Below are 15674 nucleotides of genomic sequence, written 5' to 3' on the forward strand. Positions count from 1 at the left end.
GAGGCTCCTTACACTATCTTCGTATTTTTGGATTCTTTTTTCATTTTGCTTTTCCGGTTGGGTGTTTTTTGCTTCTTCGCATTTCAAATCTTTGACTTGATTCTTGCGCTCCTCTGGTCTGCTGTTGGGTGTCTGTATAATATTCTTTATTTCAGTCAGTGTATGCTTAATTTCTAGTTGGTTCTTTATGACAACATCGAGGGTCTCATTAGATTTCTTGTAGATCTCATTAAGTTTATCGGCAGTTTCTAGAAAATTATTGAAAGACCTTAAAAGTGTGGTTTTGAGCTCTATATCCTCCAATTCTGACATTTGTGTCCTGTTTCTTTGTCTCCGCATTTTTTATGCTTTCTTGGTGCACCCCCTAGTGGTCTTTGTGCGCAGTCTTGTTGTAGTTAAGCCTTGATTGTTGTAGTTATCACTGAGAGGAATTGACCTCCAGACCAACTGGCTGTGCGAATCAGCTGTGTCTGCAGTGGGAGAACTTCTGTCCTCTAGGGAGGTGCTAATCTAGCCTTTGCCTGAGGCTATCCGGCAAATGGCTCTGTGCAGGGCTTGGGCGGGGCGGGTCCCAGGGGATCTACAGGGCGGGCGGAGCGAGCAGTTATGGCTGCTCTCAGTCCTGTCCCCAGGGGCTGTGCCTCTCCGAGTCCCAGCAACCGCTGCAAACCTTGGAGCGAAAGCTGCCTTCGAGTTCCAACCGAAGCCAGACAGTCCCGCTTCTCCCGTTTGAGTCTGGGTCCCTAGAGACTCGCCCGGATCTGGAGCTCAGAGTCTGAGGCTCCCTCCCGATTGAAACAGACAACCGCACCCTCAACCGCCAGCCTGCTCCGCATGCACTCCGCACCTTAGTATTTTACTTCAGCACTGCGCCTCCTCTGAGTCTCGGTATGCTTTTCTCTTTCCTCCTAGTTGTAGAACTTCCACTCAGCCAGCCTTCCTGTGGTTCTGGATGATGTCCGTTCCGTCTTTTAGTTGTATTTTTGAAGTGGTTGTTCGAGGCAGCAAACTCCGGCGTTAACCTATGCAGCCATCTTGGTTTCCTCTTATTTTCCCCAGGCATAGAGATCTTAAAAGCTCCCCCAGGGACTCAAATGTGCAATCAGGGTTGAATGCCCGCTCTCTACACATGGAATAATGTGTTTTAGAAATGGACTCTGGTCAACCTAAGCAAGTTCTCTGGGGGGTTCACATGGTTGATGGGGGCCTGGGGCGCTCCAGCAGCGTGATTGTGGGAGCCACAGTGTAGCGATCTGGGTAGGCACACGACACTGACCAGCACTTTCTTTATTATTGCTCGAGGTTCAGGGCCCAGGAGAGGAGTCTGATTGGCTGGTCTCCTGCCCTGGGGAGAGGGTCTGGCCCCTTCATTCTTCCAGGAGGAATGTGGTGACCAGAGTGGCCCCACACACCCTGTTCTCACAGCAGGGGAGAGGGGTTTCCTCAGGAAACCCTGATGCCATCAGGAAGGGGGATGGATGCTAGACCCCATGAGGTCCACTCCACTCTGCTCCAGCACCTCAAAGAGGTCTGTCTTTCCTGCATGAAACTGAGTGAGAGGTCTGCGCCTAGGGCATGGAGAGTGTTAGGTATTTTATTCTTGCCCGCCTATTGCCCTTCTCCCCTCTTCTTCCTTTCCCTTGTTTTGTCCAGCTTCCTCTGATCTCCCCTCACAGGGCTTTCAGCCTGAGAAGACCAGGTTTACCCTCCAAGGAGTCCTGGCAGACAGACGGACAGATAGACAAGCCAGGGATGACCGGTGCGAGCAGAGTGCAGCTGGGGAAGGACCACACGGCTGGGGTGGCAGCCGCAGTGAGGTGCAGGTGTTTATCAGCTAGACACTCTCCAGGAGAAGGCTGTGGGTGACAGGTGACCAAGGACAGCTTGAGTGACAGCATGGGGGAAACAAATAGAGTCGATTGAAGCAGGCTGGCACAGGCTCACCTTCTGATTTTTTATCCTATTCAGTGAGCAGTGACTGAGCACCTACTGTGTGCATATGGTTGGTTACTTGAGAAGGGTGTGTGACGGGTGAGATGGCACAGCCCCTGCCCTGCGGAGTGCCACTGAGAATGATAAAGGAGTGTAGGAGGCAATGCCCAGTGGGACATGCCACAGAGCACTTCCTGAAGAAGGACACTCACACCCTGTTGGCAGGCGGGAAGGCTTCCAGGGGTTACGGTTGAACTGTGTTACGAAGGATGAATGAGCCCAGCTGGGTGTGACTCAGCTGTTGAGTGTTGACCCAGGAACCAAGAGGTTACGGGTTCGATTCCCGGTCAGGGCTTATGGCCGGGCTTGATCCCCAGTGGGGTGTGCAGGAGGCAGCTGATCTATGACTGTCTCTCATCACTGATGTTTCTATCTCCCTCTCCCTTTCCCTCTCTCTTCCTCTCTGAAAAAAAAAAAAAGATGAGTGAGATTTTGATTTGTAGGGTTTTCTGGGGGGTGGGATACAAAGTGAGGGGGACTAAAACCTCCAAAGAAAAGAGTGAGTAGTATTTTTTGCTGAAATACACGTAACATACATCTGTTCTAAAGAAGAGGAGGTGCTTGGACTGGAAGGGAGGCAAGGGCACCCTGAGAAGGTCTCGGGACAGCAGTAATGAGATTTGGGGTGGGGGGGGTAGGAAATGCCTGTGTATACGGATAGTGCTTTGTGTTCCCCAGAGTGCCATCCCACCCCTCGTCTGATTGGACGTTTCCCTGCGAGCTTGACCGAACATGTCCACGACAATAGCACCCACGAGGAGGCTCCTGCCTCATTGCACACAAAGACAGATGACACCCTCCAGAAATCGGGGCTGGTGGGTGGGAGAGTCTTGCTCTTCAATAGACAGAGAAGGCCGAGGACAGAGCCTGTGTCCGGGCAGCCAGGAGTCCCAGTGACGCACCGACAGGCTGTGATTCATCATTTCTGTTTCCCGCACTGCTTTTGCTACACCCAGTGTTTTCCCCACACCCACGGTGCATCCTTTAGACATTTTTGTTCAGAGGAGGAGCAGTAACTCTTTATTGATGAGGTGTCTCCGGAGGCCTCCTGGGACAGGCCTGGGTCTCGCCTCTTCCCCTGGCCTCCCACGGGCTCCAGGACAGAGTGGGTGGTGCTTCTCCGCCCCAGCGACACCTCAGAAACATCTGGGGAGCTGTAGACAGAGCAGCAGGACTACTGCAGACAGCCTTCATCTTACAGGCAGGGAAAGGGAGGCTCGAGGCTCGCGGTGTCCGATGACTTGCTGTGGTCACACAGCCAGCAAATGGCAGGGGCAGATTGGAGCCCAGGCAGCCGGTTCTCGAGTCCAAGCTTCAAATCCTCACATTTGATCATCCCTCCCCTGCAGGCTAAACTGCCAGAGCACTGATGTGCCAGGTGGCAACCACAGTTTTTCTCACAGCGCCACTGAGATTTTAAAGGCAGCTTTTGAAATAAACAAACCAGAGTGTGGGGTGTTAGGCCTTGCCCCATGCCCCACAGGAGGGCAGATGCTTCTGTCGCTCAGGTGTGGACTCCCGGGCTGCTGTCCGCTGTGCAGTTAACATGCTTGGGGAAGCCGGGACCTCATCTTCTATTCGTTTCCGTCTTCACAATGCGGGGTACCCAAAACTAATGGAATGAATGAATGGATTCTTGAATGGATGAAAGAATGGCAGACAGATTTGTACCCTTAGCTTGTGAGCTGTCAGCTGGCCAAGCACAGCTTCTTTCATTCCATCTGCAGTGAGTTCAGGTCTAGATACCACACAGGGCCCAGGATTGCTTTGTTTGTTTTTAGTGCAGGTATTGGGAGGGATGTCATTAAATGGAAGAGAAAAAAAGCCAGTGCTAACTGTGCTTTAGGTAAAACCCTCTCACTGCGGAGAGGCCTGTGGTCTGAGATGGAAAAGGGCTGGGCCCTGGGGGCTGGGGGCAGGCTCCACATGATTCTTTTGATGTGACCAAGAGACTAAATTGGAATTCTTTTTCTTTACTTTACAGGTCACTGCCAAGACTGCCTTCCTATTTATTTTACCTCAGTATAATGTTAGCGTGCCTACAGCAGGTAAGCAAAGCACTAGTTTCTGTCTTTCTCTGGCCCTGCTAACTCTGAAGGAGTTGCGTAACTTCCTTTTCCTGTGTACATGTATGGTCCTTTCAGATTGTCAACCTCAGCATCCAGCATCTTAGCTCTGTCCACGATACAGCTGCAGGCCACTGTCAGCCCTCACCACGGCTCTGCAGGTGGGGCTCTCAGGTCAGCACCAGAAACCAGGCACGCTCCTCTTTCCCATTGCAAAGCGCTGGGTGCCCTCTTGATGAATAAAGAGTTTTTGTTAGCTGAGTCTAATTTTCTCCTCTTCACTCTGTAGTAGAGTTGAATTGTCTGGACTTTAAGGTGAGATTCCTGTCTTTGCTTGGCTCCACTGATGCCTAGATGAAGGGCTTTGGGGGCAAATCCTTTAACCCATGGCCTACTGAGGGTGTAGCTTCAAATCTTTACTGGACTTGCCTGCCCCCTGCAGTCTCTGCAGCCAGGCCCTGGGGGAAGCCATGCTTCTGGGGTAGCCAAATCAGTTCTTTCTTATGAGAATCAACTAAGGGATGCTGGCAAGTGAGGACAAAGACTCTCTGCTCATGAGAGACAGGATACGCCATGGCCAGCCCCAGTAGACAGGGAACCAGGCAGATGCCTGCCCATCCCAAGGCACACGCAAGCCCTGGTGGGCGCAGTGGACTGTCTTGCTCAGTGCCATGCAGTCCAAGGTCAAAGTCAGGCTTCTTCCTCCTAGCTCTTGAAAATCCTAAATATCACATGATCTCACTCATTTGTGGAATATAATGAACAATATAAACTGATGCACAAAAACAGATCCAGAGACAGAGAAGCATAGACCATCAAATCTCAGAAGGAAGGTAGGGGAGGGCGGGGGTAAGAGATCAACCAAAGGACTTGTATACATGCATATAAGCCTAACCAATGGACACAGACACTGGGAGTGGGGTTGGGGGTGGGGGTGAAGGCATGAGTGGGGGGGGCATGGGGGGGGCTAAGGACACATATGTAATACCTTAATCAATAAAGAAAATAAATAAATAAATAAATAGAAAATCCTAGTAACTAGGGCACCTCTAGACCTAGTTCAACTTATTATTTATTGATTTTTAAGTTTCTAAAAATTGTGGTGAAATACAGATAAGGTAAAATTTAATTGTCTTAACCATTTTTTAAGTGTACAGTTCATGAATTAAGTACATTCATGGTGTTTTATAGTCATCACCACCATCCATCTTTAGAACTCTTCATCTTGCAAAACCGAAACTTCGCACTTGTTAAATAATAACTCACAGTCCCCCCACCCCCACCCCCCACCCCGGCAACCACCACTCTCCTTTCTGTCTCTGTGAATTTGACTATTCGAGGTACCTAATATAAGTCAGACCATATAGTATTTGTCCTTTTGTGACTGCCTAAGATTTAATTTTAAATAAACATCTTTCCAAAATACATTTACATGATTGCTGCATGTCTTTTGGGGAAAATTTATAAAATACAGATAAACACAAGAAGGAAAAAAATCACAGATGACCCCACCACCCAGCCAAAACTACAGTTTACATTTTAGAGTGTGGATTCATGACCTACTTCTTTTACTGTTAGCATGCGGTGACCCTTTTTTCCATGCCATTAATTGTTATTCCATTCAGTAAGACATTTTGAAAAGCTATAAAGTATTTTTTAATAGGGATTACCACAAGTTATCTATCCCATCTCATACTATTGGATATTTAAGTTTCTAGTTTTTGTAAACAGTGCTGTAGTAAAATTCTTGTGGCTAAATTTTTGCGTGTATTCATAATTCTTTTCTCTTTTTTTTCTTCATTTTTCATGATTATTTTACAAGGATCAATTCCTATTACTGGAATTTCTGGGTCAATTAGTGTGTACATTTTAAAGGTTTTATATATGTATGGCCAAAATATCCTCTGCCATCTAATTCTTAGGACCCACAAATCCTAAGTTTTTTGTAAATATAAGGCTTTTCTTTTTTTATGTGAGAATGCCAGTTTACTAATTTATAAAGAGATATTCAGTTATCAAATGTTTTCATTACATTTCTCCCTAAAGTCAATTTACATAGGACCCCAGATCATGACCCCACACAGCTTTATGAATTTACCGTGAGAAAGTAGGCACCACAGCATCTGATATGTGTGTGACCAGGCAGGCCTTTATCTGTTTGTAAAACCAGATCACAATCAGAGGGTTGGTTTTTAAGTTTGAAAACTTTCTCAGAGAAACTAGCGGACAAGTGATACCCTACAAGCATCCCTTCCACAGACAGGATGAGAAGTGTAGACTTTATGCTCCAGGGTTGAACTCAGAGCCTCTGCGCATAGAGGGCATCCCACCGTGTTCTGGGCGTGTGCCAGCATTGGTCCTCTCATGCCTTCGTTTGTTTGTTTTAAATAATTAACTGATCAAGCCAGACAAATATTTGTGTGCCTCCTGTGTACCGGGCCCTGGGAGTAATGTATAAAACACATCTGCTCTCTGACTCACGGAGCTTACCATTTGGTTAGGGAGGGATCGATAATAAACAAGAAAACAACAAATAATGATAGTCGCAATAAGGGTGGAGAAGGAAATACACAAGGTTACATGGTCAGGAAAAATAAAAGGGTGATGATGGAAGATGTTTCTGAGAAGTTGACGTCTGAGCTGCGTGTGTAGGAAGTTGTGCTGAGGGCATAGGGAGGCAGGTCTGTGTAGAAGAAAGTACAGTCCAGGCTGAGGGCTCAGTATGTGCAAAGGCCTCAGGAGTGAAACAAATACCTTGGCACACTTAGTAAATGAAGGCCGTGTGGCTGGAGCCAGCGAGGTTTGGCATTTTTCTAGGGGTGGGGCTACTGAATCTTCCTCCAGGCTACGAGGCCTGGGGAAAGGAAGATACATTAAAATTTACACTGAATTGAGGAGTTTTCAGTTACTGTAGAAAGGGAGGATGAAGTATTGTTAAATAGTCTACCTTTTGTTGAAATCTTGCCATTTGGGGCCATTTGAAATATAACCAGCAAATAATCAAGAGAGACAATGAAATCAGAACAGCCTGCTTAGTTGTTTCTTGAGCTCTTTAGACACCAACCCAGTAATGTTTGGTTTGTATGTACCGGAGGAAGGCAGGCTTGTCGTGGGAAAAAACCTGTTCACAGTAACTGGTCTGTTGAGGTTGCGAATTTTAAAACCCTCCCCCGATATCTCTCTAAGGCCGACGTGCTTTGTGTAACGGGGTAGATTGTGATCTCTGATGTTTCTCCTGTATATAGCATGTAACTTGTTCAACTCGATGTTTGAAGCTTGAGTTTTAGCAGGGTGGTGAGTTTTCATACACAGTGGCTTTCCGAGCTCGGCTGAGGTTCTCACGCTCTATGGAGAATAGCCTATGGTGGTGTTGATGACCTTTCCTGCCTGTTTGGTTCTGTTCCCGCTCCTTCTCTCCTGTCTTCTTCCCAGCTCCCAGCATTTGTTTATAGGACTGCCTTCACCAAAGTACCACAAACCGAGTGCCTTAACACTTGGAGTGCGGGAAACGAGTTAAGTCGGCTCGCGTGAATTGCGCGTACTCCACGGGAGCCGTCTTAACTCGGTTCATATAGATTTGCGGTGGAGTGCGGGAAACGTGTAAACTCGGGCCGATTGTAACTGCGTATTACCAAATATTTGTTTGTAATCCACCCTTTTGGTGGATGGAACAAAACCAAAAGACAGAGCCATCTTATATTTTGGCGGGAAATTCACCCGCACTCCAATTAAACAGCAGGAATATATTGTCTCACAGTTCTGGCGGCTGGAAATCCAAGATCAAAGTCAGCAGGGCCACGCTCGCTTGCAGGCTTTAGGGAGGGTCTGTCCAGGCCGCGGTCCCGGCTTCTGGTAGTTGCTTGGCTTGTGGCAGCACGAGGCCCACGAGGCCAATCTTCACGTGGCCTTCCCTCTGCCTGCACGTTGGTCTCTGTGTCCAAAATTCCCCTATGCAAGGACATCAGTCACATTGGATCCAGAGCCCATTCTGCTCCCCCGTGACCTCATCTCAACTGACGACATCAGCAACAACCCTGTTTCCATATTAGGTCACGTTCTGGGATGCTGGGGGGTAGGACTTCAACATATGAATCTTTCGGGGACAAAATTCAACTCATAACAGCAGCTATACATGCAGAGACGCTCCATTCAGAGAGATGACTGAAGGAGGAGCTGGCACAGTCGTGGCAGTAATAAGCTGCGCATCCTGGTGGGGCGCCTGCCATGCCAGTATCCTCTCGGTTTTCTTTAAGGTCAACAGTAATGAAGCAGGAAATGTTCCCTGTTACCAAATTCCTGTTCTCCTATTCCCACTTGCAGCCCTGTTAGGGTTGCCAGACTTAGGAAATAAAAATCCAAGATCACCAGTTAAATTTGAATTTCAGATAAACAAGAAATACTTTCTTTTATTGTAAGTATATCTCAAATTATGCATGGGACATAATTACACTAGAAAATGAATCTTGATGTGAAACTGAAGTTTCCCTGGCTGTCCTGTATTTTGTCTGCCTGCCATACACCCTGCTCAGTTCTGTCAGGTTTCTGGTCTTGCCATTAGACATTGAGTCTTCTTTCTGATTAAAATATCACACAGCATCTGGTATTATGGCAAGCAATGTATAGCCTGTGAAAGGTCAGCAAAGACCAGAGGTTTGATTCTTCATGCAGACAAACTCAAGGCCTGCCTGGCCTCCCTTCTGACATAGACCAGGTGACTTCAAGCAGGCTAAGTGTTTACAAGGTTGCTTGGCGTTGTGCCACTAATACGCAGATTGGTCTTGGGCAGACCACTTAACATCTGGGTCTCCATCTCTCATCTGCAAAATTAAAGGTGACAGTCCCTGCCTCAACCCATGTTTCCTGAAGACAGAAGCCCTAGGAGGCCTCCCAAACACTTGCCACTCACATTGTTCACAGACCGCTCTACAGGCATCCCCTGGGCACTTGTTAGGAACCCAGCCTCTCGGCCCCATCTCAGGCCTCTGTGTCAGAACTTTCCTTTAACGAGGCCTCCGAGATTCTGAATCAAGTTTGAGAGGCAGTGTTCTCAGCATCCTGAGCAGAAAGCTCCAATCGGCTTCCAAATGACCCCATCTTCTGACCCCGAAGGTATGACAGGGCAACCCACCAAATCCTGTGACTCGTTTGCATCTCTCTATTCTCTTTGAATCTTGGTGTTTCTGTGTTTGGTCGAGGGGTGAGGGAAGAAGGGGAACCACTGGGTGGATGTGGTTTCAGGCTGGGGCTGCCCCTCATCAGAAGTCACAGACGCCTGTAAGGCAGTGTGGGTAGGAGTCGTGGTGGCTGGCATTCCTGACCTGCCTGCGCTTGCACTGCACACCTAGAACAGAAGGATGAGGTGGGGACCTCTTCCAGGGGAGGGTTTGTTTTGCAGGAATGAAAGGTGACAAGGACCCATCCCTGGCTCTGTTGGTCCCAGTGGGCTTTATGGCCACCAGCTGCTGAGTGGCATTGTGTGGCTAGAGATGAAAGCCCGGGAACCACCCGCACCTAGCTTGGCCATTGTTCTCACAGCTCCTTCTAGGGTGAGACACACTGCCCCGTAAAACAACCTCAGACAGATGGTTTCAAAGCCTCATTCATCCGAAGGCCTTTGTCCAAGGCCCAGAGTGTGGCTTTGTTCGCTGTGCTGGCTGGCAGGACTTAGTCTTGTCTTGTGCTTGTATCATGTACTTGAAAGATTGACATCACATATCCAACTGAGCCCCTCTTTGTAAGATGAGCTTGTGAGAGACAAAAAAAGGAAGAGACAGGTGGGCAACAGTGGCCCCGGGGGTGGAAGCCTTACTTGATGACAGATGACACTACCCAACCCTGTCCAGCTGGAGGAGACTCGAGACTCACGTAGGCTGGCCTGATCCTTTTACAGCAAAGGGAACTGAGGTGCGGAGAGTTGGTTGACAGTCCCAAGGATGCACCAGTGAGGCAGGGCAAAGGCTGGGCTGCTCACACCTCCTGCAGCACCAGTCCCCAGGGAAGCTGTGGGAAGGTTGGGTTTGCCAGATAGGCTGGTGGGCAGAGGGGAAACCCAATCAGGGAGGCAGAGATCTGGCTCTGCCCTGGTCTCTCAGGCCAAACAGCCACCAAGATGCCCTTTGGCCCCAAGTCCTGTCTGTACAAATAAGAGAAAGCACAGACCTGCGTATTGGAGGCCCTCTGAGAAAGAGTGGGAGCTCTGACCCAGGACTCACAGCAGCTCTGGACTTGATGCTTTGTGTTCAGTAAACTTACTGTCTTAGTGCATTCAGCCTGCTATGATTCAAAGCCACAGACTGGATGGCTGATGAACAACGAAATTATTTCTTACAGTTCTGGGGGCTAGAACTGAGAGGGTGCCAGCGTGGTTAGGTGGGGCTCTCTTTCAGATCACAGGCTTCTTGTTCTATCCTCACATGGTGGAAGGGGCCAGGAGCTCCATGGGGCCTCTTATAAGGGCACTAATCCCATTCACTAGGGCTCCACCCCATGGCCTAAGTGCCTCCCGAAGGACCTACCACTAACACCATTACATTGGGTGCTAGGATTCCAACATGTGAATTTGGTGGGTGGAGTACAACTATTCAGAACACATCACTTACTACTTAAGTCTAGCAATTGTGCAGAAAAGGAGACAAGCCGTGAGAGGTCAGCTCCATGAATTTTCACAAAGTGAACACATCTCTGTTCGTGTAACCAGCACCTCAGAAGTCACGCCTTGCAGCCTAGACTTGATTCTGTCCAATTCCCTGTTACAGCCCAGAGAGTTTATCCCGTTCAGCGTGGAACTGCCAGAGGTTGGAGGAGGGAGAACCAGTGAGTTATTGTGGCTCATTGTTAACCAGACCCAAGTGCTGGGGCAGGACCAGAAGCCCGGTGGCGACATCTTTGACCTGCAGCCTCGGTTGCCTCTGCTCCTTCCCTTCCCTCACACGGCCTCTGACCTGGACCCCACCCACATTCTTACTTCTTCCCATTCCCGTCCCCCCCTGGTCATCCCTTTCCTTCTATCTAGGTAGGACAATTTTTCTTACTCAGTTGTTCTTTCTGAAATAATTTCTGTCCTTAATTTAGCCATGGGCTGTTTATATTACTTTTATCCAAGTTAAAAAAAAATACATAATTTTAGACTTGTTTGGTATGTGATCTTCAGGAATTATTTTTTTTTTTATGACTTTCTTGAATTAAAAAACAAAGTTCACACCTTCCCCAGCTGTAGGTATGGTCTGCCCAGGCCGACTGTGTAGAAGCCTCAGGTGTATGAACTGCAGTGGAGGCTGAGTGTGTGCCTGGCTCCTAGGAGTTGTAATTTTTTTTCCCCTGAATGCCAAAGGGAGGTTTAAAACCTTTTACAAAGGAATGCTACTTCAAGAAAACAATTCAGAAGCCAGACACTTTTATTTCTAAGTTCTTTTTAATGCTTCTCTTACTTTTGCTATCTTTTTGCATCATAAAAATATACTTGTCTTCCTGTAAAACTGGAGGAAATACATTTCGTTCATGCAGTATGGGGTTAAAATGGTAACTTTGAAGATTCCTCGGCTCTATATCTTTAATTCTCTGAACAGCCTGAAAGGGGCGGAACGGGGGATTGGCTATGTGTGTATGAGTTTGCTGGGGCTGCCACAACAGACCGAGGGGCTTCAGCTACAGAAATCTACTGTCCCATGTTTATGAAGGCTGGAAGTCCAAAATCAAGGTGTCGGCAGGGTTGGTTCCTTTGAGAGCTGTGCGGGAAGGAGTTGTTCCAGGCCTTTCTCCTTGGCTTGGGAATGGCCATCCTCCCTCTAAGTGTGTCTGTCTCTATGTCCAAATTTCCCCCTTTTATGAAGACACCAGTTGTGTTGCATCAGGGCCCCCTCTAAAGACCTTATTTTAACTTGGTGACCTATCTCCAAGTAAGGCCATATCTGAGGTACCGACTTCCTTTTGTCTTTCTTTGTCGGGCGGAGGGAACCACAGTTCAACCCCTAACAGTGTGTGTGTGTGAGAACCACAGTGGTGCTTGTCATTCAGAGGCCACTGGCCACGTCGTCCAGGTTGGGAGGTCAGAGCGGATGTGGCCTGGCAGCCCGGGGAGAGAGAGCCACGGGGGAGGGCAGAATGCTACTGTGTGCCCAGTGCCTGTCCTCAGTCCCTGTTTTTTCCCTGACACCCCTGGGAGCGGGCAGGCCAGTGGGGTGGGTTTGATGAATGCACTCTGTGTGGTTTGGAGGGGAGTCAGGAAGCAGAGGCCTGGCTGGGAGACAGTGGGCCTTGGTCCCTGCCATCAGTGGCGAGGTTAGATTCCCCGGCACAGTTACTGCTGCCATTGTCCATGAACGGGGCTAACTTGGGATCACTGTGAGGAGTAAATGATGTCACTTACAAGACGTGGCCACTGCAGTGCCTGGCACAGGGCAGGTGCTCAATAAATGCTTCTAGTTGTCTGTATTGTCCTACACGAACCCTGATGAGAGTGTTTGTCTGTGCTGGATAGTGTCTGTTCTGTTCCTTAGCTTCTGATTCTCTCTGTTGATCCCATCTATTCATGCAGCACTTACTTTACAGTTCCTAAGCCCGCTATCTGTGTTATCCTGAGAGCTTTGTGAGAAAGGTAGATGGTATTATCCCCACTGTTCAGAAAGGGTCACTGAGGCAGAGCGACCCTGGATCACATGATGGGCAACTGGCGGCTCCAGGCATGAGCTTCAGGCCTTCTCATGTCAGGCCTGGGCCACTATGGGAAAACCAAACCAAACAAAAAAACAGCAACAAAGTAGGGAAAACACAACTTTTAGATTTCTATTTGTACAAAGCAGGAACGATTTGAAGATTTTTTTTGTTTAGATTTTTGACTAGAAAATACACTCACATGTTTCAAGTAAAATCTGTACAAGAAGTTAGCGTGTTCTCCCTTTGACACCCATCCTGTGGGCATTGCGTCATTCCCTGTGTGTCCTTCAGAATTTCCATTGCACCTTCCAGTGTTTCTCTATGCAAAAACAAGTCCTTCGTTTTCTTTTCTCCCCTTTTTTCACATAACAAGTAGAAGATCATATGTTCTGTACCTTGCTTTTTCTTCCACTAAATAATGTATTCTGGGTATCATTCCATATCACTGCACAGGGAGCATCATCATTTTCTCCCAAAGTTTTACTGAATTTCATATAACATGTGCAGTAAAGCACACATATTTCTTAAGAGTACATACAGCATGATGAATTTTTACATATGTGCGCGCCTGTGTAACTAACCATCATCTAGATCAGTGGTTCTCAACCTTGGCTGCACATTAGAATCACCTGGGAATCTTTTTAAAATCCTGATTTCTGGGCCTCATCCTCCAGAAATTCTGTTTCTTTGTTATGGGATGGGGCCACAATATTAGTAACAAAGAAACAGAATTTCCTGAGGATGAGGCCCAGAAATCAGGATTTTAAAAAGATTCCCAGGTGATTCTAATGTGCAGCCAAGGTTGAGAACCACTGATCTAGATAGAGGTACAGCCTCCCAGTTTCCTCATGCTCCTTCTAGTCCAGTGATGGTGAACCTTTTGAGCTCGGCGTGTCAGCATTTTGAAAAACCCTAACTTAACTCTGGTGCCGTGTCACATATAGAAATTTTTTGATATTTGCAACCATAGTAAAACAAAGACATATTTTTGATATTTATTTTATATGTTTAAATGCCATTTAACAAAGAAAAATCAACCAAAAGAGTTCGCATGTCACCTCTGACACGCGTGTCATAAGTTCGCCATCACTGTAATCTAGTCAGTAACTCCCTCAAAGCAACCACCATTTTGCTTCTGTCTCCTAATTCATTTCACCTGATCTTGATCTTCATTTCTCTCTGATTTTTAAAGCACCTTGCTTCGTTGCTTAAATTTTAGTGTGCCTGAGAAGCACCTGGAGGTGTTGTTAAAACACAGATTCCTGGGCTCTTTTTTGAGTTTCTGGTTTAGTAGGCCTGGGTAGGTATGTAGGAATGTACGTTTCTACGCTCACAGGTGTTGCTGACGCTGTTGGTCCACAGCCGCACTTTGCGATGTATGATGACTGTGGCTCATTTAACCAGTCCCCTACAGATGAAAACAACTTGGGTTGTTTCCACTCGTTTATTGGTTAACACAGTGCTGCCGTGCATAACTTTGTGCACATGTTATTTGAACATAGCAGGTACTAACAATAAGATCAATTCCCAGGAGTGGAATTTCTGCATAAAAGGGCCCATGCATTTGTAATCTCGATGGAAACTGCCACGTTGCCCATCCTACGAGGTGGTGCATTTTGCATTCCCGCTAGCAGAGAGCCTGTTTCTCTACAGCCTCAGCGAGAGTGCATTGTCAAGCTCCAGATTTTTGCCAATCTGATAGGTATAAAATGGTATCTCCTTGTAGTCTTCATTTGCATTTCTCTCTTCTGTGTAAGGCTGTGCATCTTTTTAAATGTATAAGGGCCATCTGTGCTTTTTTTCTGTCTGTGAATTATCGGTTTATATCCTTTGCCTATTCTCTGTCTTTTTATCCTCAAGTCCTAGGAGCTGTGTACAAATTAGTAAGATTAGCCTTTTGTGTATGATCTGAATTGTAAATATTTTCCCCTAGGTCAGTGGTCGGCAAACTGCGGCTCGCGAGCCACATGGGCTCTTTGGCCCCTTGAATGTGGCCACGAAGTTTCAATCGCACTGTACGTGCGCGCCCGCACGTGGTATTTTGTGGAAGAGCCACACTCAAGGAGCCGCAGTTTGCCGACCACTGTCCTAGGTGATAATTTGCCCCTTGATTTTGCTTAAGGTGGCTTTTTTCCTACTTAAATTTGGAATATATATATATATATATATACATATATATATATAGTAAAAGATTCTAAATAATGTGAAAACAGGAGTTGGCTGTAGCACAGAAACCACTCAAAAATAAATTTTACAATCGCAGATTTGCAGTGGTGAGGGAGGACACTGGGCAGGGAAGAAGCCTCTAATTTGTGCATTGATGATGTTTAAACAGCCAGGTTTTCAGACAAAGGCAGAGCCAGCCTCATGGGCTTGGACTCTAAGGGATATGAAAAACACAACAAGTGGCCGCCAACCAGCTCGGGTCACGGGAAGGAGGTCAGAACGTGCACAGTGGTATTGAGATAAGGTCAGAACCTGTCAAGGCAGGCAGGAGAAGCGCTTACAGGTGACACCAAAGGGAACAGAAAAACATCTCATAGCCATAGGAAGCAAAACAGGAGGTCAATAAGAATGTCAGTCCCACCCCGCCAGCATAGGTCAGTGGTTTGATTCCCGTTCAGGGCACATGCCCCGGTTGTGGGCTCGATCCCCAGTGTGGGGCGTGCAGAAGGCAGTCAATCAATGGTTCTCTCTCATTGATGTTTCTGTCTTTCTCTCCCTCTCTCTTCATCTCTGAAATCAATAAAAAAAAAAATAAATAAAAATAAAAAAGAATGTTACTCCGGAAAGGGACAGCTGGTAACAGAGGTCCTCAAAAGGACCAAGGCTCTCATTGATTTTTTTTTAGCTGTCTTTTAAAATTATGATCAGAGATAAGCAAAGTAAGCAGTGTCACTTTTGATGGCAAATGGGATAACTCCTCTATAGTGGGAAGATCATTACTGAAGTTGAAGGTGATCT

General features: G+C 47.1%; 1 protein-coding gene across 1 annotated transcript in view; it reads left to right on the plus strand.

Moving 5' to 3' along the window:
- TRAM2 (translocation associated membrane protein 2) overlaps positions 1-15674 on the plus strand; it is a 95158-nt gene that overhangs the window by 42289 nt on the left and 37195 nt on the right. The window contains exon 2 of the mRNA XM_070418430.1: positions 3977-4040. Coding sequence (XP_070274531.1) covers positions 3977-4040 — 64 coding nt within the window. The remainder of the gene's footprint in view (positions 1-3976; positions 4041-15674) is intronic.

Source organism: Myotis yumanensis, unplaced genomic scaffold (genome assembly GCF_028538775.1).
Source record: "Myotis yumanensis isolate MYYU_CA2020_CCGP unplaced genomic scaffold, mMyoYum1.0.hap1 SCAF_6, whole genome shotgun sequence".
Taxonomy (NCBI): Eukaryota; Metazoa; Chordata; class Mammalia; order Chiroptera; family Vespertilionidae; genus Myotis; species Myotis yumanensis.